Here is a 16,572-nt window from a genome sequence, read left to right as displayed (position 1 = left end):
TCTATACGAAGTGTCTATCGACTGCAATGGTCCCAGAAAACTGGAAGAATGCAAAAATTGTGCTAATCCACAAAAAGGGAGACGTTAAAGAACTGAAAAATTATAGGCCCATTAGCTTACTCCCAGTATTACATGAAATTTTTACCAAAATAATCTCCAATAGAATAAGGGCAGCACGGGACTTTAGGCTGGCTTCAGGAAGGGATACTCTACAATGGATGACACCCATGTCATTAATGAGGTTATCGAGAAATCCGCGGAGTACAATAAGCCTCTCTATATGGCTTTCATAAATTACGAAAACGCATTTGATTCAGTTGAGATACCAGCAGTCATAACGGCGTTGCGCAATCAAGGAGTACAGATCACTTACGTAAATACCCTGGAAAATATCCACAGAGATTCCACAGCCACCTTAATTCTGCACAAGAAAAGTAGGAAGATACCTATAAAGAAAGGGCTCAGACAAGGAGACACAATCTTTCCAATACTATTCACAGCGTGCTTGGAAGAAGTATTCAAGCTATTAAACTGGCAATGCTTAGGGGTAGGGATCGACGGCGAATACCTCAGCAACCTTCGGTTTGCCGATGACATTGTTCTATTCAGAAACACTGCAGACGAGTTGCAACAAATGATTGAGGACCTTAACAGGGAGAATGTAAGAGAGGTGTTGAAGATTAATATGCAGAAGACAAAGATAATGATGAATAACCGCGGGCAAGAGAACAAGAATCCAGGATCGCAAATCAGCCTGTAGAGTCTGTGAAGGACTACGTTTACCTAGGTCAACTAATCACACGGAACCCTGACCATGAGAAGGAAGTTCACAGAAGAATAAAAATGGATTGGCTCGCATACGGCAGACATCATGAGCTCCTGACTGGAAGCTTACCGTTATCATTGAAAAGGAAGGTATACAATCAGTGCATTTTACCGGTGACGACATATGGGACAGAGACTTGGAGATTGACAAAGAAGCTTACTGACAAAGAACAAGTTAAGGACCGCGCAAAGAGCGATGGAACGAAGATTGATAGGCATAACTTTAATAGACAGAAAGAAAGCGGTTTGGATCAGAGAGCAAACGGGTTTAGAAGATATTCTAATTGACATTAAGAGAAAAAAATGGCGCTGGATAGGTAATGTGCTGCGCAGATTAGATAACCGTACGACCATTAGGGTGACAGAATGGGTACTAAGAGTAGGGAAGCGCAGTAGAGGACGGCAGAAGACTAGGTGGTGCGACGAAATTAGGAAATTTGCGGGTGCTAGTTGGAATCGGTTGGCGCAGGACAGGGGTATTTGGAGATCGCAGGGAGACGCCTTCGTCCTGCAGTGCACATAAAGTAGGATTATTATTATTATTATTATTATTATTATTATTATTATTATTATTATTATTATTATTATTATTATTATTATTATTATGCAATAGTTTTATGTTATACGGGCCCTGGCACCTTGAAGTGCCGTGTTGTTCCCCGCTGTGCAATTCACGCAAGTGCATTTCCACGCGCCACTTCAGTTCGCATAATCCAGTCTAAGAATATACCCACTGCTGTCGGAATCCTAAGAAACTTCGAACAAAGCAGTAACTCAGATAAAGCGTTTTCACTAAAAAATTGGTTTACTGTGTCTCTACGGATTGTTCCTTCTGTCTTGTTATTTTTATGCATAAAAGGCGTTTTATGAAAGAGCTATGAGAGTAGCGAACGTGGCGCTTATTGCAAAGGAGTTGGTAAACGATCTAGGCAGACATACTTTGCCATGAACAACGTGATCTAAATTTACAAAATTTCATTAACGTATTATTGGGACCTCGGGAGCAGTTGCTTATGTGTCAACTTAGGAGGCAGCCACATTTCAGTGCACCTCTACTTTTTTTTAATGCGAGAGTGAATCAAAGTCTTCGGCTCCACTTTTTTAGCCAAATTACGGCTGTAAACGCGAAGCCAGCATGTCCATTCCCGGCGGTGGACCTTTCTCGGACCGACTCGGTCTTATATGCCGGTAGCTCTGCTGTCACTTTTTGGAAATGGCTGTTGTGCTTCACACGTCCACGGCGTACGAGCAACAAAGTGTGATTCGTTTTCTATGGAGCAAAGGAACGAACGCCCATCGAAATCCACGGGGAAATGCAGCAAACGTATGGGGAAAGGTGTCTCGCTTTGAGAAGTATCAGGTGGTGGTGTTGAGGGTTCGCAAAAGACCGTGAAGACTCGCATGACAATGATCGTTCGGGAGGCCGCGTGCGTCGCTGACTGACCACAGGGGTACCCTTAAATTTGGTGCTGCGATGGGACAAATGTCTGGATCGGTGTGGGGCCTAAGATGAAAAATAGTGTGAGATACTTAGAAGGGTCCGCATATTTGTTATTACCTGTATGCACCTTATTTTGGGTCATAAAACACAGGGGCAAATACTTTCTTATTCAAACTCGGATCTAAAATCGCACCTAATTCGACTTATTCACAATCAATTTTCAACTCTAAGTACCCTGTTTAACTTTAAACGTTACTGTGTCGGCCTGTGCGCATTTCATATCGTTCGATTTTCTTTTTTTCCAGCGCTCCGCGGTAACCCAGTGTCTATGGCACTGCGCTGCTGCTCGATCACGAGGACGCCGGTTGAATTCCGGCCACGAAGGCCACGTTTCGATGGCGGGGGGGGGGGGGGGGGGCGAAATTCAAACGAGCCTCGTGTACGTTACGGAACCGCAATGTCAAAATAATCCAAACTCCCCCTTCCCCACCTCCAGTGTCACGTGCCCCACGAACGGGATCGTGGATTTGGCGCGTACACAAAATCGGTACGAGCTTCGTCGTCTCGATGTTTCCTCGCAGGGAGCCAAGCCGTGAAATCGTGGTACGACGAGATCAAGCTCTACGACTTCGACAACCCCGGCTTCAGGTCCGGCACGGGTCACTTCACGCAGCTGGTGTGGAAGGACTCTCGACGCTTGGGCACGGGCATCGCGCGCAGCCCGAAGGGCACCGTGTACATCGTTTCCGTCTACGATCCACGTGGAAACATGATGGGCCAGTTCGGGGAGCAAGTTCCTCGGCCAGTGTCTGGCGGAGGCGAGAAACGGCGCCGCCGCAAGGACGAGGAAGACGAGGACGACTAGAACTGCCGCGGCGCCACTGAGTCCACGAGTGGCACCAGGTGGCGCTGCTGTTCGACGTTTTTTGCGCCGCCTTACATACCCGGAGGCGCCAGCGGCAACCTCATTCGCTGTGCGAAGATGCGACAATAGTAATAAAGCCGGGTGTTTGTGCCAGCCATTCTTTTTATCTCAGTATTCCGTCCCGTGTATGTGCCTGCGTGTTTGCATGTCGGAATCGAGTGGAATTGCATAATGAACTAATTAACGACACGAACTAACAGACAATGACACTAGAGAAACTACAGGGAAAGCTAAATGGTTGTGTTTAATATAGCTGTAGAAATAAAAAAAAAAGGCGCAGTTTCGCCCGAAAGGCGAAGCACCGATAGCGATGGCAAAGTATCGCGCAACTACGTGAATTTAGATTCGTAGCTTTGTCGTATAAGTTTCGCTAATCATTCGCTTGCGAATTAAACTATATAGCGAGCGTGTTTTCACGCACGCACAGTCAAACAGGAACCGATCTCACTCGATGACCGCGAACACTCGCTGTCGCGACGGTGGCGCGATCAAGAGCGCCGGTAGCGTGTAGCAAATGCTTCGTGCTACCTCTCGCTTCAACACGTCTGCAAAACTTGCGATTACGCAAGCTCCAACACTAGGTGACCGAGAAGACGACGCACATTAACTCGTCAGCCATCTCGGCTCTCCCTACTTTGCACCCGCCACAGATTACCTCTAAGATACGCGCGGGACGCATATGCGCTCGGCTCCAGCACGCGCAGCCGCGGTCGGGATAGCGGATGTGACGCACGCTCATCAGACCGCATCTGTTGCCGCAGGAGAGGCGTGTCCGATCTATATTTCTATACGTAAACATCGTGCGAACGTCATGCGCGTATTAAGCGGTGTTCCACGGAAACACAAACTTGTGTCGGGGTTTTTGCCGACACAAGTTGAGTCGACACAATTTGATCGCGTTTGCGACCACGACGACTCGGCATTTTGTTTGGGGCTGTAAACAGCACATGCCCATCGGGCCTGGTCGCGACCATTTTCAGGTTGTTGGCGATCTTGTCCGTGTAAGGCACTGCCTGGGGTCTTCGTCTCTTCTTTTTCGTAAAGTCAGGCTTACATGTAGTGCCACAACCTTTGGACCACTGAAGCGAGGGCGCTGAAGCACTTCATCATACTACGCATGAACAAGGAAACCTGGCTCATCCCAGCCAAGATCTGCACGTTAAAACTAGTCTCCCCAAAGTGCTCGCACGACTTGAGCAACGTATAATCAAGTGTGGCCCGAATTAAAAAGCCACACCATGCAGTCAGCATCACTTCTTTTTTTACTTTTTCTTTGAAACGCATCAAGCCTTATAAAATACGGTGCAATGACTGTGGAACGCGATTTCTGCGTTTCCATGTCTTTATGTAGGAATGTCTCGTCCAAAAGCTTCCTCTTAAAGCTACGATTTCTTTGACTACGTCCCTTGTGTTTTCCTTTGGGTGTGTTTCTCGCCAAGTAGATGAAAGAATGTTCGTCAAATCGGCTTATATACGATATGCAGCCATCCCTATATAGACAGGGGGGTGACTGGCTTTGTCTCTGGGGATTTGCGCAATAAGACAGCAGAATGTACCGGAATATAGCCACTGCAAAAAAAGGTATCTGTTTTCAAACCCGTAATTCTCTTTCACATTTGAGACAATCGAATGATTCGCTTCATGTGCTTCTGTGCTAACAAGGCTTCAATGCGAAGGCACTGCTGGTGCCATAGTACACGCACGGACACGATGGTGCGCACAAAATTTATTACGTCAATAATGCAGCAAAAAGAAACCATCAACATCATGACAGGTTTCTAGACTTGATAGCGTCAATTACATGTCCTGACACCGCTTCCAGTCACAGCAGCTCAGTAACACCGTAAGCGGTTGACGACAACCTTTTCTTTTACGGCAGATACTGTGAACAGGCACTCTGCTGCACTCACCACGTTTTGCAGGGCAGTTACAGTGCAGGATCCATGACCGTTACAGAGAACCCTGGCCAGTAGTGGCTCCCTGGGAGTCGACGTCAACGGCAACCGATCGACCCGAGTTTTGCATCCAGACAACCATGTGACGTCGTTGGCAAAGAACCGTGTGCCATCCTGCTTTCATCTGGCGGCCTTAACCCCATTCGGCGCTTTCAACCTGCCTAGACCCTGCTTTCCAACCTACTTGGCTTGGAGTGGCCCTCTGTTGACTTGGAGTTGGAAATGCTATTGTGATTCGGAGCGAACCGAGACTCACTCCCGTTGAACGTCAAGATTTGTCTTGACGGCAAACTATAGACAACATCAACTGTAATCTCCTGTAACAATATGTCCTGCCCGGACGCTCAAAGACAATTGGTCAAAGCAAAACGGTGTCCTCGGCAACCGGAAAGACCTTACAGGTTATTCGAGAACCATTGTTTCAGCACTTGGTTGTGCGTTAGATACAATGCTGACAGTCTTTGCAACAGCTAATCGTCAAGGTACTTTACGAGGACCGGCAGGACTGCGTCAAGAGCGCAGACAGCTAGTGCTCTAACAATACTTCGCAAACAGCCTCCAAGGTCGTTGCTGATATTGAGAACCATTGTGCCTCATGCAGCCGCGCATTCTGTCATGATACGTTATTATCGCTGTTGCCACGCATCTGTCTTTCAGAGAGCCGTTGAGAAAAAAAAATAATCTTGGCGTTTCTACACGAGAGGTGTCCCAGCTTTTCTTTCAGTGATAGATGGCTGTCAAAGGAAAGAAGAAAAAGAAGATTTGCACTAAAACACGCCAGAGCAGATGCGTAAGCAAGAACAGCTTAAGTTTGGAATTCTCCGTTCTCTTCAGGCTTGGCACTTGCAGACATTGTTCGTCGATGCAAGCGGCCGCCTCCAAGGTTGTTTCGTTTACCAAGAGGGCCGTCTGCGCAAGCCCATTGTCTCTGGACGTCCAAGCCGCAGGTTCTGTTATACTGGGTTACTACTGCTGCTGCACCACTCGTCCATCTTTCACAGTGCAGCCGAGCAAAATCTTGACGTTCTGTGCAGGAGACGTCCGCGCTTTTGTTTCAATGACGCATGCCGTTTGAAGAAAATAAGAAAAAAAACTTAGCCCGAGAATAGGATCAAAGCAGATGCGCGAACAGGAGGAAAAAAAACTGGTTTCGGGCTTGGGGTTCTGTGGCTCTTAGACTTGAGCATTTGTACATCGGTGTGTGCGGCGAGTGGTTGTGGTAGTCGGATCGAATTCCCCACGGGGTGGGAAATTAGGGGCTCAAACATGAAGCTGGTTGCCGTTTTAGTGATCGCGATCTTCAGCGCCTCCGTGCCCGCGTCAGGTTTCATGATGATGCAGGTAAGAGTCGCGCTAATGTCGCCGTATGATGTCGCAGGTTGATGCCGTCTTTTAACCATTTCTGGTCCGTTTATTACCGTAGCAATCGCACTTCACACAAATTACCATCCTCATCGTCATCATCATCACTAGCATCATCAACGAACGCCGAAACTAATCTTAGAAACCTGAGCGTCCAGCAACCCTAATTACGTAACCTTTCAGTTTGCTGCCGCGGAGAAACGTAGTTTTCCCTCATGTTTCCCCGGCGTAGAAGCTTAGCATCAATTTGATGTTAAGCCTATCGGCGCCATCTTTGAAGCCTGCTTGCCTAAGGCCCATCACTCACTTTGGGTGACACATAAATGCTCTAATTAATGCGCATAAATAATTTGCAGCCATAGTTCGCCACAGTTACGATTTAGAACAGTGAATTTCACCCGCCGTGGTTGCTCAGTGGCTATGGTGTTAGGCTGCTGAGCACAAGGTCGCGGGATCTAATCCCGGCCACGGCGGCCGCATTTCGATGGGGGCGAAATGCGAAAACACACGTGTACTTAGATTTAAGTGCATGTTAAAGAACCCCAGGTGGTCTAAATTTCCGGAGTCCTCTACGGCGTGCCTCATAATCAGTAAGTGGTTTTGGCACGTGAAACCCCATAATTAATTTTTTTAAGAGCAGTGAATTCGGAAGAGCCATACGCTACCTCCAACGACTTGATTTGTTGGCCATTGATGAAAAAAGTCTTCCATATGTTGGCAAAAACTTCACTGCAATCTTTTCTTCATTTCTGCCGGCAAAATTTTTGTTTTGTTCCCTCAGTCAGATGTAGAAAATGTGAATTTCTCCTTCAATGTTCAAGCGCGGAGCTCGAAGGGTTAACCTCCGCGAATTATACGAACCCTCACATCTGCCGAACTTGTCCGGAGTCATCATACATATGCAGTGCACTCAAACTTAACCTTTCTCTAACTTTGTTTACTTCAAATGCGGCTTATGTGGGAGCTTTAGGCTCTTTGACGGGTGCGCACTCGACATGAAGATCTCCAGTCAGAAACTGTGCAATAAAGTACAACAATACACAATTCTTAACTTCTGCCTTTAGGGCTTACGCGTTTACTGCATTGTAACCTTGAAGAACGCTCCCGCGCTGGCAGGAGTTTACTTGTTGCATGACTTTCTTTAGTCGAATTCGTAATGGAATTTTGTCCCTCCACTCCGACAAAAAAAGTAATCGCGAAGAACGACAATGTGACTATAATGCATGCTGTATAGTTGGAAACACTGAGCTAATTTTGACCACCGTGGGGTTCTATACCGTGCACTTAATCCTAATTGCACGAGCGTTCTTTCATAAGTTTGCCCCAACGGCAGAAACGATTATATACACAAATTCATGGCGGTTTCAGCCGTAGTCATCAATAATACATTGTCATCAGCATATACATCAGTGTTAGTATTTAGTTTTGGCACTGTTTCACGGGAACAGTTAAGATAAGTATTGAGACGAAGCTTGACTTGAATCTTTGCTATCTAAAACACACCGGAACAAATAAATCATTTTGCTCGGCACCCACGACACCGATGTTAATGAAAGTCTGTTGAATTTAAAAGAATAATCTTTACCGAATATGGGGAGCTGTTTTTTTTTTATTTAGGCCATCACTTTCTTGTTTTACAAAAATTTTTGAATATCACAAACGTGAAAAAAAGGGCTGAAGCATCGAGCTTATACAGCTCCTGTCTCTCACCGATGAAAAAAAACTTATGTCACAATTTTGTAAACTGCAACCACTGAGACATCGAAAGTGGACAAAGCTTGCGTGATTACATCGCTCTGCAATATATGAATAATTAATTTAATTAATTTAAGACACATTCGTAAACCTTATAACATGGTCACTTGAGCCATATACTCAGGCATCAAGTTTCTCAGGTTCAGAGGCTCAAACATACGCAGCCTGCAGAACTGCGATATGCAGAGTATCGAACTTGGAACCGTTGTGATCCAACTTTTTTTTTTTTTTTCAGAACTCACAAATTTTTTTTAGACTTCTTTAAAAATACATATGTCCTAAAGCAAAATTTTGCTTGGTAGAGTTGGTAGAATTACCTTTTTCTTCTTGAATGCAAGACAAGTTTCCTTCGAGCACGTTTAGCTATTGTCTAACGTGAGAATTTCTATGTTTCACGCGTATTTGAGTAGAGGAAATAACAGTTTGCTCTGAGCCGTCGCTTGCGCTTAAAGTTCAGCTGAGCTGAACTGAGTTTAGTTGAGTTTAGTTTAAGTAGAGAATGGCTGATCACACTTCTCGAGTACCAGACAGGTCAGTCTTCCCTTCAATGGAAGAAACTGTGTGTAAGTAGAAACGAGGCACGAACAAAATACGCATGGCGATTTTACATCGAAATCCCCCCCTATACAAACACACAACCCCGCCAGCTTTCCATGAACTCATCAATTTCGATACCATGTTGTCAGTGCTAGTTAATCGCTTGTACATTACGTAAAGGTTACAATGCGTTTGAAACAGAGAAAACGCCTTGACTCAGCCTGACTACCTGATTCAAGACTTCGAAGTAGTACGAAATCTGTCGTGTGAAGTAGATGTGATCGGCACAGTTAGAACGCAAAATATGTTTTTAAAAAAGCAGTAAGTTATTGCTGAGCACGAGTTTATAGCTTCGAATTGTGATTGGAGCGCCTGCGTTTGGATGTGAGACAGTATACGTAAAAGAAAAAAGAAATGCCCTTCCCAAAAATACGCTAGAATAAGAGTTTGGAAAGAATATTCCTCGCTTCTAAAACCAACATTACTCTGTTCCTTACGTAGTCTGCAATGCGAAGGCTAGAGAGACAGCTCTTCTTGTTCTCATTCGTGACAACAAAAAAAAAAAATGAAATAGTATGCCACATGCGCAAAAATATAATTTATTCAGTTTGTTCAGTTAAAATGAATAAATTTATCTTTATTTCGCATCGGGCATACTATTGCCTCGCGTAAATCAACGGGGACATTGCTTCACAGTTTTGTGCCGCGAGAAAACGACTTAATTGAAGCGTGAAAAGGGGTCGCGGATCTGAACCAATTTAACATCGAACGACGGAGCGTCATGTCTCTGCGGCCAGCGGCCACAGCGCAGTGCTCATGCTCCTGAAAAAAAAACTAAGCAGGTCGCCGTACTGGAACTATAACTGTGCCTAAATATTTCCTGATTTGACGTAACCTCACGTCTACAAATCATATTTGTAATATATGAAGTAGGTACTTTGCATAAAGCATCGCAGCTCAAGGACAACTGCATTTCAAAACGCGCGGAGTTGGGCCCGAGCTAAAGCATCTTAACGATTTTATGCGAAGTATTCCACTCAGTTTTTATCTTTTTCGTTCACGAGTCGAAGCAGTCGTGAAAAAAATTCTTCAAGTTGCAGGGTCTCGCTTAACATCGAACAGCATGTCATCGGGATATCTTGCAAGGGAGATGTTCTTCGGACAATTAGTCATCCTATTAAGTCCTGCAAGAGAATGTTTCTCAGGATAAACCACGCGAACGTCGGCCCTGAGGACGTAACGAGGATCTTTGTAAACGAAAGCAAAACAATCTGCGAAGAACGTTTAGTACCGCTTGAGGACATGTCATCGGCAACGACGAATGTTGTCTCCGAAAACCGTGACACGTGACCACCGACACCTTCTCTCCCACCACCACCTAGCGCTTCAACATGGGACCACCCGGCAAGGGCGGAAGGGGTGGAATGGGTGGCGGAGGTCCTTTCGAGCCGACTGACTTCGATGGCGTCTTCACGCGGTCCATGCGGAAGCTACAGAGACAAGTGCTCAGGAGTCACAACCACTACAGGCGTCTGCACGGTGTACACACTCTCAAGGAGGACGAGGAGGTGAGCGTGCAGGAAACGAGCCGTGTATTTGCGAGGAGGAGGAGGAATAAACTTTATTTGTGCACAGCAGATCTCAGACCTAGGCCACTCTACCTGGAGGACGCACGCATTTTTTTTTCACGCTGTGCCTATCACGTTGAGTAGCTATGTTAATGCGATAGCATTACAGCCTTACTGCATTAGAATCGGAATCAAGTTCATTATGCCCGTAGCAAAAAAACTACGTACAGATAAATATACAGAAGCAGGTCCGAGAGCGCTAGGCTGAAGGGGACCTCCTTTCCAAGGTTACAAACAAGTGTAGTGGTTAAACTAAACCGGTGTTATAAGTAAACGTAGTTGTGTCGTAGCAGGAAAGCGAACGCAGATAAATATAAAGATACGAAAACAAACAATCTAGACAGATAATCATTCAGATCATTAATCAGTAAGTAAGAAAACACTTCTTTTTATAAATGCCCCAAGTGATTGAGCAGTGTTTGAGATAGGTTGGTAGAGGGTTTCAAATAGATAAAACGTAACAATACGCCGTATGTGGACCACAATTCGTCCGTGTTACAGGTAGCAAAAATTTCCATCTGACGGGAATTTAGCAAGATTAGTGTTAAGAACATCAACAGTATGAAATACGATTGGTCGCATAAGACGATTCATTGACTTGAACAGGTTAATGGCGAGTTGATATTTAATTAAACTAGAAATTGAGACTATCTCAAAACCTTGACGCAACGAAGAAGCACTGCTGCGATGTGAACGTAACTTTAGTATCCTAATGGTTTGGTTTTGTATGCGCTGTATACGTAATAAGCGGGATATGTAAGTACTGCCCCATGTTTTGATACAGTATAGTTCATGTGACTGTGAATAAAGGCGTAGTAAAGTGTAATTCAGGTCGGAGTGTTCAAATGGTGAGGTGCTCTGATTAAAATTCTAATGCCATAAACTAGTTTTTCTCGTAAGTATGCAATGTGGTTAGCGTATCTTAAACTGACATCAAGAATAACACCCAGAAAGGAGTATTCGTTAATGGGAGCAGTGAGCATGTCGTTAAGTTTGATCGTAGCATATTGTGAAGGAACCTTGTGGATTGAATGGAAAATCACGAACTTGGTCTTTGAAGAGTTAATGCAGAGAGAGTTACATCAGCACCAGGTTAAAGTGTTATTTAGGTCAGCGTTCACTTTTAGACTTTTAGATTTTTAATGTGAAAGAGTGGATGGAGTCGTCAGAAGCAAGTATAGAGGTATCACCTGCTTAAAGAGAAGGTTCAGAATTATAAACAATCTGAGGTAGGTCATTTATATTAATCGGAAATAAAAGTGAGCCGAGTATTGATCGGTGAGGAACGCTTTCATGAGTAGTCATAAAACTTGATAGTGTAGGGCGAATTTATACCGCCTATTGGCGATTATATAGGTGGCTATTAAGTAGTTTTAAAGCAAGTCCAACAGTCGCAATATCTTGAAGTTTGGCGCCCAAAACGTTGTGACTAATATAGTCAAAAGCTTTTGATATATCAATGAATAAGTTTCTATCAGATTGACCAGTCTAATGATTTGTTCTTTGGACCTGTACCGAGGCAATATATATATATATATATATATATATATATATATATATATATATATATATATATATATATATATATATATATATATATATATATATATATATATATATATATTACGTTTTGATAACGCGATTTTCGTGCTCCGTTGATGCCCCGGTGGTCTGCACAGCTACCAAGGGATGTTATCCACAACATCATGATAGCTCACTTCCGACAAGAAACCTGGCTGCACAACAAAAAAAGTTAGAACAACTTGTTCCCGTTTATTTCCAGCCGTGGAGAGCTCATACCGACAAAAACAAAAATTTTACTTATGTTGAAACCTAATAAGTACGTAATTAACTACCAATTGGTCTGTCAAGCTATCCACAACTTAAATGTCCCTCCAGCGCATCAAAACAGCTACTGCAGGCAATGTTTCGAGTTTCCCATGCCTAAATTGAAACACTGAGTTACCAGACTCGGCGTATAGAGCACACATTGGGCATTACAGAGTTTAACATTTCGCTTGAGGTTAATATTAGCCATGGGTTGACCAGATTGAACCCCAAAGAATCCTTCATGAAATGGTGGAAGAAACTGTTGACAGGGTTGTAGGCGTCAATGCTCCTAAAAAAATCGCCAGCAGGTATCTCCTCCATGGAGTTGTCGCTCGAACTTTCGTAGTACAGAAGCACAGTTTTCAGTATGTGAGGCACAAGGCTTGCAAAAAAGATAATGAACTCTCGCTTTCCTTTCCGTTGGTCACCAGTCTTGAGCCGCAGTCACGCGCTGGCTTTCAATGGCCATTCAAACCAAAGACCATTGAAATCTGCGTGTTTAATTGCTTCATTTGTGCCTGTAAAAGGAGCCAGCGTGATTCGCGGATTTCAATGACGTTTCATTTCAGTGTTACTCGAAAGCGAGAGTGTGACCGTGGTACTAGACACACTGTCGTGAGCGAGCACTGTGCACGCTTCGTTGGTCTTCTGTAACGGGAAGGGGGAGGGGGGGCGGCGCTCCTTTTTGGGTAACGAGGACATCTTTCCATACAATTGTATATGGATGACTACAGGAGTGAATAGTTTTTACAGAGGGCATATTAAAAGTAGGTTACGTTGGTACAGCTTTGAGGCCAGATAGCCAGACCTCAGGAAATTGGGTCAAGGTTGGCAGAAAAGACGTTCTCATATTTAAAAAAATGGCATAGAGACTGCCAACAGCTTTCAGCATGGAGCTTCACACAACTTTGCTGTTCCCCGTTGCTCTATAGCCAATGGGAAACCGTATCCAATGTGCCTCGGTATAATGCCTGTCATGGGAAGTGTATGACTTCCGCGCATTTCGTCACCGACTGACTCCCATTTGGGGCGCATCGTTCACCCCCCCCCCCCACCCACCCTTCCACTTCCACCATGCTGCAGTTGAATCGCTACGCCCAAGCCTGGGCCTTGGTGCTTGCCCAGAGGGACCGCATGGAGCACAGGACCAAGCCGATACACGGAGAAAACCTCTACATGTGGTGGAGCAGCAACTTGGAGGCACCCATAACGGGTATGTAACCCTTGGAGGCACCCATAATGGGTATGTAACCCGCGCTACACTGCACTTGATGTAACGCGCTGGCGCGCATGCGCGAGCTTGCAGTACACGACGCGCTGCGTAAACTAATAAAAGTGACTGCGTTCTTGTGTAGTGAAATTAAGGTAGGTAGTTATTGTGACTTAACTTCACCTCTCATGCGCATACATAACTACGTTCTACTTCTTTTTCGCTTCTCTGACATATTCGAGATAGTTACTAAGTTTTAGTAACTAAGTTTTAGGAACTATGAGTGGCAGCACATTGCCAGGATCACCGTGTGGCTTCACGCGCGTTTATATGTCTTTTTTTTTCTTCTTTCTTGTTTTTTTTTTCTTTTTAGTGCGCAAGCAACACTAGCTATATCAACTTGGATTTCGCCTCTGTCTGCGTGAGGCCCCTTCATATGCGCGTTTCTTCGCGCGCGTATCGCGTGCACAGCCTCCTCTTCTTCTTCTTCTTCTTCTTCTTCTTCTTACGCTTGCGTGTGCGTGAAATGCGTAAATATGGAAAGTGCATCGGATTCGTCGTCGGAGATGTCCAAAGAAAAGATTCTGGTGCCAAGCGCAGCGAACAACAACGAGCTCGGCAAACAAAGGAAGCGGGAGTCGACCGACGAAGACGTGGCCGAGCGAATGCGACTGCAGCAACAAAAAGAACATGACGATTCAATTAGAAACAACGCTTAACTTGGTGAAAGAAAATGGCCAATCAGATCTAAGAAAATGCGCTTTCGCACGATATTCTGTGGTTGGTGCAGCCAAACTGTCAGTATTCTTTTTCCCGATAACCGTAAAAAACGTGGTATCTTTAGCAGAAGCGTGCTTTCTGCATGATTGCTTGCGTGAGAATGGTGAAAGTAAATTTAAATTTTTTTAAGACCCAACCTTAATGCGCCGCTTTCTTCGTTTGGGAACATAATGGCCGCTATACCTTCCGTCAAGCTAAGGACGTCACGCTAAAGAGCGCATTGTACTAGACGCCAACAACTCAGTTTTATGACTTCATTCAGCGATCACGGAAGACATAAAACAGGATAAGTTGAGCACACTACGTCGCGCAAGGCGCCGGACTTTCCCCGCAATGCACCGCAATCGTTCGCACCCACCAGTGATCCCGGCGCATCCAAACTGCTTCTTCATCATCATCATCAGCATCATCATCATCATCGTCGTCGTCGTCGTCGTCGTCGTCACCATCATCATCATCATCATCAGCCTATTTTATGTCCACTGCAGGACGAAGGCCCCTCCCTGCGACCTCCAACAAACTGCTTATGTGCTCCTAATGCTCAATTTCGCGCTTTCAATAAACTGCGCTCTTTACCGGGAAACCTGATGACAAAAAACTTCCCTACAATGTGCATCTACCAGGGTGTGGATATAATTCTATAGTAGCGGCGAAGACGGCTGTTCTCCTACTCGAAAGCTATTTGAAAGGTACTCTATGTTCGATTCGATTAAATTGGTACATTCGCATTCGATTCGTATTCGATTCGGTTTCGGAAATTAGCAATCGCACACCCCCTACTAAAGCCCAGAACCTCAGGTAGAGTAACTACGCAGTAAAATAATTCACGCCCTTGAACTTGAATAAGGGCGTAAACTGATCTATAACTCCCACTTTTACACTCTTTGCAGGGGTGTGAGTTCTTATGCATCGCCTCCTCATTCTACGCATGCACAGTCGCCACAAAATTCAGAATGCTCGTCTGTGTAATGCCTCCAAATGCGACCGTGCTTCGATGCTCTTCAAGCCGTTTCATTTCTTCGTTCCCATTATTTTTTTTTTAATTTCCACACTGCAAATTTATTTGCACCCTCCCTTAAGGGTACTTTTTGTCTATAACTCGCGCCCAATTACACCCTTTAAGAGTGTGCGCCTGTAAGTAATAAAACCGATTTGCGCCATTACGCGCCCTGAAGGGTGCAAAAAACGTCTTTAGATTGTAAAAAAAAGTCCTTACGGTGTAAAAACAACTTGACGGGCGGCGCTTGTGTTTCCCTTCCAGGAAGCATGGCCGTGAAGGCGTGGTACGACGAGATCAAGGACTACGACTACAACAACCCGACCTTCAAGTCCGGCACGGGTCATTTCACGCAGCTCGTGTGGAAGAACTGTCGTCGCCTGGGAACGGGCATCGCCCGCGGCCGGAAAGGCACCATCTACATCGTGTCCGTCTACGATCCGCGAGGAAACATCATGGGCCAGTTCGGCAGCCAAGTCACGCGGCCCAACGCTGGAGGCGGCGGCGGCAAAGGCGGCCACAAGAAAGGAAGGCGCCAGCAGCAGCAGGACGACTACTGAACGAGGAACGACGCCAACGTGCCCGGACCAGGGGGGGGTACAATGTGGCAGTCATTTCGGCCGCTGCTGATTGGCTGGGGCCGCTCGTCTCCTCCTCTCTCGCACAGCTGCACCCAATCAGCAGTGGCCGAAATGGACAGTCCACTAGGTGGACTCCCACAGAATACCGCCCCAGAGCTAGAAAGTGCACGGTAACGGCGATCGACGTCGATGGAGCCTTTATTGTGGCTCCACTTTACGACGTTCGTTCTCCACAAACAAATTTCGCTCGCGCAACGAGGAAAAAAAATATATGTATAAAACTAAATGCCAGTGTTTGCATCGCCTCGTTTTCTGACAACGATGATTCTTGGTGAAAAGAAAAGTAAAAAAAAAATGTGAAAGATTCTGCTCGCTAAGAAAACTAAAGAAAAACGTTATCTTCAGGAGATACGCTGGTATAATAGAAAACACTTCGGAAAATCAACTAATCCATGGACGAAAAAAAAACCAACACCATGATCAGCAGCATACGAACGAAAGCTTCTGAACAAAGACTGAATTTTCTCTGTGCCTGAGCATGCTGAATGAAACAGATTTGGCATTGCAAACGTTGCTATAACTTTGTCCGTTTCAGTTTGTGAGTCCGTGTCGGCAGGATGTTTCTTTATCAGAGAAATCGCTTGAAGAAATGCTTCGTGTACTTTTCATCGCCGGTACACCGCAGGCGCGGGATTGCAAATTAGTTTGTTACATTATTTGTGCATTAATGTAATTCAGGATAAAGG

General features: G+C 45.1%; 1 protein-coding gene across 1 annotated transcript in view; it reads left to right on the top strand.

Moving 5' to 3' along the window:
• LOC126526051 (uncharacterized) overlaps positions 1–16,112 on the top strand; it is a 74,661-nt gene extending 58,549 nt beyond the window's left edge. Inside the window, exons 8-12 of the mRNA XM_072284132.1 lie at positions 2,848–3,128; positions 6,245–6,487; positions 10,183–10,368; positions 13,342–13,471; positions 15,510–16,112. Coding sequence (XP_072140233.1) covers positions 2,848–3,128; positions 6,245–6,487; positions 10,183–10,368; positions 13,342–13,471; positions 15,510–15,805 — 1,136 coding nt within the window. The 3' untranslated portion in view covers positions 15,806–16,112. The remainder of the gene's footprint in view (positions 1–2,847; positions 3,129–6,244; positions 6,488–10,182; positions 10,369–13,341; positions 13,472–15,509) is intronic.
• Positions 16,113–16,572: the final 460 nt, after the last annotated feature.

Source organism: Dermacentor andersoni, chromosome 8 (assembly GCF_023375885.2).
Source record: "Dermacentor andersoni chromosome 8, qqDerAnde1_hic_scaffold, whole genome shotgun sequence".
Taxonomy (NCBI): domain Eukaryota; kingdom Metazoa; phylum Arthropoda; class Arachnida; order Ixodida; family Ixodidae; genus Dermacentor; species Dermacentor andersoni.
Note: the sequence above shows the minus strand (reverse complement) of the source record. Positions and strands in the feature narration are given on the sequence as shown.